Here is a 9,396-nt window from a genome sequence, read left to right on the forward strand (position 1 = left end):
TCTTGGACCGGAGACGCACCTGGCGGTGTGAGCGGAGCTGAATTGCACATTTTGCCCGGCACTGCAGCGTGTTTTCAAAGAGTTTGCCAGCCTCCATGTCAGGCTCCTTCTTTCTTTTTGTCTCGCTTCAGCTTCAGATTAAGCGCGAAGATGAGGATGCCCTCACGAGGGGGAGACTCACGCATAGTAACACGCGGCTCAGCTCCGGGTAGAGGGCGTTGCGGCTCTTCTTTCAGCCCTCCCCCTCCGACCAATCAAAGGCCAGACCCCGCTCTTATAAATTCTCCTGGATCCGGGATCTCAGTACCGGAGAATGAGAGAGCCACTAGTGAGACATCATTCAACAACACATTGGACCTGCCAGTCCTTTAGTTTTTATTTCAATTTTCTCGTTTCTCGAGGTAATTCGTCTTTATTTTTCCTACCTTTGTATTAGTTTACCTCCCGGTCAGGCAGCTCTTTGTGTGAGACTTCCCATTGTTCCAGACTTTGTGCAGTAACTTCTTTCTTAACCCGAGCTTCTGCCTTTCTTTGATTGCTTTGTATGGATGCTTCAGTTTATTTTTCCTAGGTGTGTTGATTTAGGTGTAGGTCAGAAGGTAATGTGTATGAAACAGGAAGCAAATGATGTAACATTGCCTCACCTGTTTTCGGCGATCAGCTACTGCGTGGATGGATGAGGTGTGTTTAGCGGAAGCCGTTTGTTTCCTTGTGTTTTCCACGGAGTGAGGTGGCATCTGCGGCGTTAAATGTAATCTTATCAGTAAACACGGATGGTGTAAAGTCGCCTTTTCTTTTGTGGCCAAAGCAGAAAAAATAGGAAAACGCTGGAAATGTGCCTTTTTTAAAGGTCTGTTTTTTTTCACCCCCCCCCCCCCCCTTTTCTGGAAGAAAAAACAAAACAATGGGGCTGCTTTTGTGTGTGTGGGGGGGTTTTTTGCGCCCCGAACCCGGTTATGCAACATGTGATCCAGAGCGCAGCGCAGTCTCGTACCTGCTCTCATCTCCCCCTCTTCATCCTCAGGTGTATTATAGTAGCAAATAAGATGGCTACGTCCGCCAGCGCCAGTTTGAGTAAAGCTGTCAAGCAGCAGTACATGGAGCTCCCTCAGGGGGACAAAGTCCAGGCCATGTACATCTGGATCGACGGAACCGGAGAGGGGCTCCGATGCAAAACCAGGACGCTTGATTCTGAGCCCAAAAGCATCGAAGGTAAGCAGCATCTTCCTGACGCAGTCGCAGAAAGCCAGAGATGTTCTGCAGGCTATCACACTGCTCTGCTCCTCTTGTAGATCTTCCTGAATGGAACTTTGACGGATCCAGTACCTACCAGTCCGAAGGCTCCAACAGCGACATGTATCTGATCCCCGCAGCCATGTTCCGCGATCCATTCCGCAAAGACCCCAACAAGCTGGTGCTGTGTGAAGTCCTGAAGTACAACCGTAAACCTACAGGTAAACGGAGCTCCTCTGTTTTTGTTTGTTTTTTCATTTAAAAAAAAAATTGGGTGATGGATGGTGATGTGCGTGTAAGATCATCATAAATGTGACCACTTCAACGAGATAATGGCTATAAAATTATTTGAAAATCTGATAGCTGAATATTAAAACTGATAAGCTAACGCCAGACGGCCGGTGATTTTATTGGTCTAAAGGTGTAAAGTGGGCGGGGCATACCTTTAAAGGAGAACTCCGAGGAAGAGGGGAAAGGAGCCCAGCAAACTGTTTGTCAGCGTTGCTAAGCAACAATTTTGATAAAGTTGTGACATGACAAACTTAGATATGCTTTGACCCAATGGTTCTTGGTATGAAGCTAGTTCTAATCAATTTAATGATTATTGCAGTCATGGTTGAAATATGCCACCCACTCATTACGTCTCATGAGCCAAAATTTGAGGTGTGTACATACCAGAGATACAGCATTGGTGATTATGGCAAATGAATGGGAATAAATGTGGAATTAAAACATAACTGAAGAATTGTTCTGTAGATTTACACTCATTTTATTTGAGATGAGAGAAGCTCACAATTACAGATCAGAGACCCTAAAAATATGCACTGTCGGTGGCCAAAGTGTTTTAGAACATTGTGTAATTTGCCATGTTGGTCTCTGCAGAAACCAACCTTCGGCTCACCTGTAAGAAAGTGATGGATATGGTGGCGGATCAGCATCCTTGGTTTGGCATGGAACAGGAGTACACCATCCTTGGAACGGACGGGCATCCATTTGGCTGGCCATCTAATGGTTTCCCCGGACCACAGGGTGAGAAACTTTTTTTTTTTTTTTTTTTTCCCCCCTCAATGAATTAATGTGCACGGATACATGGATCCTTGCCTGGATGATGTAACACTTTCAATGTTTGCAGGGCCATACTACTGCGGTGTTGGAGCTGACAAAGCTTATGGCAGGGACATAGTCGAGGCCCATTACAGAGCTTGTTTGTACGCTGGAGTCCAGATTTGTGGCACAAATGCTGAAGTGATGCCTGCTCAGGTAATTAAAGAAGCCAAACATGAATTTGGATTTGAAACCTGGTTTTTCTGGTTCTTAAGAGACAGTTAAAAGTATCACTTGTAATGCTGAGCTGTCTCTCCATGTGCAGTGGGAGTTCCAGGTCGGACCTTGCGAAGGCATTGACATGGGCGATCATTTGTGGGTAGCGCGCTTCATCCTGCACCGTGTCTGTGAGGATTTTGGCGTTGTCACCTCATTTGATCCCAAGCCAATCCCTGGAAACTGGAACGGTGCTGGCTGCCATACGAACTTCAGCACGAAAGAGATGAGGGAAGACGGTGGATTGAAGTGCGTGGCAAAAGCTTCATGGACTTAAGTTCACGTCTAGTTTAATTTATTTCTTTAAAAAGTTATTTTTGCATTTCTGATGTGACACTTGTCATTCCTGCTTTCAGAGCTATTGAGGATTCCATTGAGAGGCTCGCAAAGAGGCACAGCTACCACATTCGTGCCTACGACCCCAAAGGGGGGCTCGACAACGCCCGCCGTCTCACTGGCCGCCACGAAACATCAAACATCCACGAATTCTCTGCAGGTGTGGCCAACCGTGGTGCCAGCATTCGCATTCCTCGTAATGTTGGCCAGGAGAAGAAGGGCTACTTCGAAGACCGTCGCCCATCAGCCAACTGTGACCCGTACAGTGTGACCGAGGCCCTGATCCGCACCTGTCTGCTGAACGAGGAAGGAGATGAACCCGCGGATTACTAAATCCACAACTGACTCCGACTGTTTCTCCCCCCCCCCTAATTTCTTTTAAACTAGTACTGTATTTTTTTTTCCTCCCTTTCTCCCTCTGAGATGATTTTTAACCCACATTTTTAATGGCTTAAAGTTGACTGGTCAACTGAAAACATGACAAGGTGTTAGATCCTTGGTAGTTGTGAGCTGGTCATGGCAGGGTATGCCTTTCCCCTCATCTTTAGCAGGGATTGGCTTTTGTAACACTGTTTTGTAACCCATGTCATATCATTCCCTGTTTTGTCAGTGACTAAAACGAACTAAAGCACATGGACACTGCAGAGTAGCGCTGCTAAGACTGGACAGCATTTGTAATTGAATAAATCTGACTAGTTAGTGTACTGTTAATATGTTGAACTGCCTTTCAACTATCCAGTCTTCATTGTTACTAATTCTGTCATTTTATCAAGTGTCTACTTTTAAATGGCAACATTTGTCTTCAGAGTTTTGACACACTGGGTCATCTTTGTATCGTACACTTTGTAGAGGTCTGTACCCAGATGTAAGTTGTGCAAATGTGGTGGATCTGTCCATAATGCCATTTGTAGATTTCCTCAAGGAGTTTTATCCTTTTGTTAACTGCAATATTATAATGCGCCTGATTTGGTAAAACATTACATTTACTGAACATGGTGATTTTTATTGAAACATTTAAAACTTTTATTTTTATCACAACACTGCTGTGTGACTCTTTGACTTCCCACACTTTCAACCGACTTGCTTCCTTGTAGAAGCTCAGACAGGTAGTGGTGTACTATAGCTGGTTAACCTCATCTGTTATTGCCTACCTTAGACTTTAACGGTTGGGGGGGAACTAACATTTTAGGACTTCCGGTTTAACAGGTACATATCAAGACCAAGGTGTAATGATCTAAATAATATGGGTGCCAGTCGTTGTTTACAGCCCAACTATTAACCCAGAAAATTGTATAAAAAGCTATGAGCTTGCCAAGTTCCAAAGTGTTAGGAGTATAAATGGAGACCGGAGGACTCAAGTGCCAAAAAATATATTGCTTTTTGCCTACAGGTTCTATATGCAGATGCAAACATTGTTTATACAGCTTAAGGTTGCATTGCAGACCCAGTGGCAGCTTCTATCTTCTCATCTAACTTTTAAGAATAGTGTGCTTGCCAAAATATTGAATAATCAAAGTTGTCCAGCTATGGACAGCAAAGCATCAAGTTTTCATTGATAAACTTAGTTTAGACTGGAGCATTCATAAAGCTATCATGACAGTGTGAAAATCATGATTGATCCAAAGGTTTCTAGCTGCAGGAGGAGCTCGGGCTGCTCTTCACACATTTGTGCAAGCTGTTAAAACAGCTGGCACTGCTGTGTTGTTACTGTGAGTGTTAAAAGGAAATACACCAAGAGGAAACACTAGTAATGTTTCAGTCTGGCTGATGCCTTGGCAGGAGCTCAACAGCAGCTTTGTTTGGGCTCGTTTTTAGGATGGAATGAGAAGTAACTGAAAACTGGTGCACTCATGAGACAGCTATTAACTCCTTCAGTGAAACAGCCAGAGGCCAGTCTTCCCAGAAGTGCTGTGTCATTTAACAGTCAGACAGCACCGCAGATTGTTGTGGCTTGGATGTACTTTGTCTGCACACTGTTATTAACTTAAGAAACAAACTAGAAAAACAAGTCTTTCCTTTGAGTTTAGAGGATGGCAGGTTTGGGGTAAATTTCCACTAGTTGCAAATTTCTAGGTGCTGCCAGTTGATGCAAAGTAGTAAATTCAGCATATTTCTGGTGTTTACATATATTGTTTACCCTTAAGCGTTGCGATCTGTAGAGAACACGTATAAATTCAGCTGTGTTCAAATCCAACATGATGTCAGGAAAGAGTTGGGAATCTGCACTATACAGAGAAAATAACAGAATGGAAAATAAATCCTTTTTTTTGTTTTGCGCTAATATAATGAGACAAAAGAGTGACCCAATTTCCTAAAAAAGCACACAACATGGTCATTTGACGTGACAGAACATTTACTTCTGCTGTCCTCTCCTTTCTTGGGGGTAGGGAGAGGTAGGGCTTTGAGACCTTTCCCCTACATCCCAGCTGCCCTTACAACACAATGCTAGTCAGATCCCTGATTGGCTTTGCATGGCGCAGGTTAGCCAATCATAATGCTGAAAGCAGGTTTACTCATATTTCAGAAGACGGTGAATGGCTTGAAGCCAAGACATGTACTTTGTTTTTGTCTTTTCTGGGAAAACACGAAACCTCTCCACCCTTTTAAACGTTGTTTTGTAGAAGACTTTTCTGAGTTCACTGAGTTCGTAACAGAAAACCAATAAGGAAAACATGTGCAGGAAGTAAAGTTTGAAGGGAAAAACAAGTATAAACTGTGCTTTAAAACTTTAGAAGATAAAACCTTCCAATCACTAAGTTGCTAATTGGGCATTGAACTGTATCTTTTATTGTGAGTTTATTTAGAGACTGTTGTGCACTACAGCTAAAAGTGTGTGTGTGTGTGTGGGGGGGGGGGAGTCATGAATTTATTCTTGCCATTTAAGCAAAAGGAGAACCAAAACACCAAAACATAGAGCATTCAGTTTACAGTTTTAATAGACAAGCAAAAGAAGGCAGACATGAACAAACATCCAGTAAAACACAAAGAAGGGTGCAAAAATGAAAAACACTGCATATCAATATAAAATAACCCACAAGCAAGACAGTCAATAAAATTATGACAAAAGCTTCGCTATATAAAAGCTTGCCTATAAAAAATGGGATCTCAGACTTAAAAGGCAATCACTGATTCAGCAAACCTTATCTCCTCAGGCAGCTTGTTCCAAAGCTGAGGGACTTGTTGACAGAAGCAAACAAACATTCCCTGACTGGCACACACACTGCAACAGTCCAGTTCTCCCAGTAAAACTTCATGCTTTCCCAGAACCACACAGTGACACCATGTTCTCCTACCCAGACTTAAATCCCATTTAATTAAAGCACGTCATTTAGCACCAGTCCCTCCCTTAGCTGTGTTCCCATTTGCATATGTGACAAAAAAGAAAACTTGATCAGTACGCTGTGTTCAGTTCCTTTCCTCTTACTCGACACGTGCATGTTGCCATGTCGTAAGAGGATGCTGGGAGTTCAGTGCACCGCTACAATCTGTGAAAGCCACCTAATGGCATTCAGTCACCATCTAAATGAGTAAATCCCTTCTACTTCCTGGCTTTGAAGCTCAATTAGGGGTGTTTCCATTTGCATGCAGAATCCAAACCTCCTTCTGCCTGGGAAGCTCAAACGATGGGGAGACACTGGACAAAGGATGGAGCGGGATGCTGCCCTGTTGCTATGGCAACCACCGGAATGTACAGGCTGGATCGTGGCGGTTCTTGTGTGGAGTGCCAGAAAACCCCCCACACATCCATGTTATGTAAGTAGGGGGGAAAAAACATCAAATGGGGTCTCATAAATGGAGCTGCGCAATAGCCCCCTGGCCAAACACAGCTTTATGATGCTGGTCAGCTAGCAAGCACTCACAGTATGGCATCAATAAATGCAAATAACTCTTATTCCATATTCACAGTGACACTTTCTGAGATCTAATGTAACAACGCACGGGGATCTGCAGGAAAATCGGTCATTGTTAGAGGTTACTGCTCTGTTGTCAGTGCATGCACAGTACAATCCTACTCATTTCTGTTGTGGTGTTGTGTAACAAATCGCACTGGTTCAAACCAGTGCTGGCGCTTCTTGTAGTCAGTGCGAAATGGATGGAGAGCTCCCTGTATCATAAAGTCATGGCTCTAGAAGGACGAGAGAGTGATGAAATTTGCAAAACAGCTTCAAAAGAAACCAATGCAGCTTTTTGTTTTATGCAAAATGCATCTTAAGAAAGCTGCAAGAGAGGAGATGTCAGTGGAGGACACATGTGTCTCCTGGCTCATTTCTTGGCGGGAAGCATGAATAATCCTATTTTAGAGAGAAATATACAGAACAAGAAAAATTCTTTTGAGTGTGAGAAATCATCAGAATTTATATCTTTGCAGGGAATAACTCCATCTTTTCTTTCTCTTTCTCCCACACATTCACTAAATATTCACTCTAACATACATTTACAAGCTGTGCTTACAAGCGCTATCAGAAATAAACATGCAAACTCATCCCTGTCTTCATGAGCAGAGATAACATGCAGCTGCATATTTTGTCCAGCTGCACTTATACTCAAAAATTTGGTATGTTCCCACAGACAGGCTCTGTGCACTGGCTACAAGGATCCTGATTGGCTGAGCACTCTGGTGTGATTGGACTTATGTTAGATCCCCAACAGCCACTCAAATTTACCTGGGCTGTGATTGGTCACGCCATTACATATGACACAGTGACACAGTTTTGGCTGTGCTCTGCTGCAGGAAACACAGTATGCTTTTGTCTCTCGTCGATGGTAAAAACATGAAATAGATGGAAGCATGATAAGAGAGGAATGGGGAGGTGTGTTTGCAGTCTTTGTGTAGGTAAAAGTGTCAAAGGCAAACATATTAATGTCCACATTTAAAGTAAAGAGAAAAAAATATATATACAGTGCTTGCAAGTCCATCAGTTTATTGCTACTCTTGCTTATCTACCTGTAAGATTTAGTTGGACTTCAGGGTAAAATATCTGCACTTTAATTCTGCACTTGAGTACTTCTGCTCAGTCATCCAGCATCTGTTTAACTTTTCTTCTTCGCTGTTGCTAAAAATTACTGTTCATCCATTCAAGTGTCAGGAACGTGTTGAATTCATAATTAAACATCCTGTCACAAACAGTTCTGAGCAGTTTCACCAGAGTTCAAACTGTCCACACTTCCATGGTTTGAAAAGAGGGCTGAGGAATGGCCAAATGCCAGTACTCTTCCACCTCAAAATTCACAAGGGTTGCTCCCCTCCCCCAATAACTCCCTGCTGATTTATCAACAGGGGGTTGTCCCTTCTTTAACATATAAAACAAAGGATGGCCGGCAGACCCCTACAAGTTCCTTTTCTTGGTAATTTTCCATTTAGTAATAAGGCACGCAAGGAAAAAAAGCTTCCATGTGCTACTGAAATTTGGGGACAGGGACAAGTTTTTTTAAAATGACAATGCTCAAAACAAAAAAGCACACACCACAGCCTGCATTGCATATTATACAAGATCCAAAGACATTTGAAGGGATCCTGGACATCCTTTAAGGAATTTTGCTGGCAAACTAACAGAAGACACTCATCAGATCTGGGATCTAACCCTCATGTTTACTTTTTTAAATAATGTAAAATAAAATCTTAAGTCGACTTAATAATTCATTTCAAAGAAAACTTTCAATGTGTACATCGCATTTTGTGGTTTCCAGGAGTGTAAAGAAGTGATCTTCAAGCTGACAGTCGCGTGGCAGTCACTACCTCAAACCTGTTTGCTCAAAAATTTGACTAACAAAAAAAAAAAGTGTCTCGTTCACATCAGCCAAACACAAGCTTATTGAAAAGCAACACTTCAAGATGGCTCAGCCAAAAACACCCTCCTTCACACCCTTTCTCCTTGTACACATTTGTAGCTATTGTGTGTATTAAAACCAAGCTGAATCAAAGATAAAAGATTTCTCGCCTTTCATCCTCGACTGATTGTCACAGGATGAAAGGCGATGTATTGCATCACAGGGCTAATGCAGAGAGACAGACAACCATTCACACTCGGTCACCAGTTAACCTATCGTGCATGTCACTGGGATGTGGGAGGAAGCTAAAGTAGCCTGGGAGAACATGCAAACTGCACTGACCACAGTATGCTGAGAAAAAATACTCTCTAATTCTAGCATATGATTTGCTGTAGCTGTTGGAGTTGGGCCGGATTCAACCACAGAGACTCCTTTATGTGTGCTCCAAAGCCAAAAGCATGTCGCACAGTGTTGACAGTACAATGCAAATACTGGCCATTTAAAAAAATTGATCGAGAAAGTTTCTCCCGGAGGAGTTTTTCACAATGAGCGAGTATCTGGAAAGAACACCAGCAGATCAGAGGACTATGGACAGTTCTGAGGTTTTAAACTCTTGGTTTACTCCACCACAACACAGACATTCTTTGTCTTCTCAGGAAGGGAAAAGAACACAAGCACAAATATAAATGAGCATAGCCCACAGTACCAGTTGTTCCACTTATTTTTTATGTTGCCCCC

The 9,396-nt window shown here is 42.8% G+C and overlaps 1 protein-coding gene across 1 annotated transcript; it reads left to right on the forward strand.

The window, feature by feature from the left end:
* The first annotated feature begins 264 nt into the window (after positions 1-264).
* Positions 265-3,927, forward strand: glula (glutamate-ammonia ligase (glutamine synthase) a). Its single transcript, XM_026150313.2, has 7 exons — positions 265-401; positions 1,025-1,212; positions 1,293-1,454; positions 2,116-2,262; positions 2,366-2,493; positions 2,603-2,802; positions 2,910-3,927. The coding sequence occupies exons 2-7, from the start codon at positions 1,047-1,049 to the stop codon at positions 3,220-3,222; spliced, it is 1,116 nt and encodes a 371-aa protein (XP_026006098.1). The 5' UTR covers positions 265-401; positions 1,025-1,046; the 3' UTR covers positions 3,223-3,927.
* The last annotated feature ends 5,469 nt before the right edge of the window (positions 3,928-9,396 follow it).

Source organism: Astatotilapia calliptera, chromosome 18 (genome assembly GCF_964374335.1).
Source record: "Astatotilapia calliptera chromosome 18, fAstCal68.1, whole genome shotgun sequence".
Lineage (NCBI taxonomy): Eukaryota > Metazoa > Chordata > Actinopteri > Cichliformes > Cichlidae > Astatotilapia > Astatotilapia calliptera.

Bases quoted from the DNA above. Each gene is read 5' to 3' on its own strand.
- glula (XM_026150313.2), top strand. From the start codon at position 1,047: ATGGCTACGTCCGCCAGCGCCAGTTTGAGTAAAGCTGTCAAGCAGCAG. The intron at 1,213-1,292 runs GTAAGCAGCATC...CTCCTCTTGTAG, and splicing joins TGAGCCCAAAAGCATCGAAG to ATCTTCCTGAATGGAACTTT. The intron at 2,494-2,602 runs GTAATTAAAGAA...CTCCATGTGCAG, and splicing joins CTGAAGTGATGCCTGCTCAG to TGGGAGTTCCAGGTCGGACC.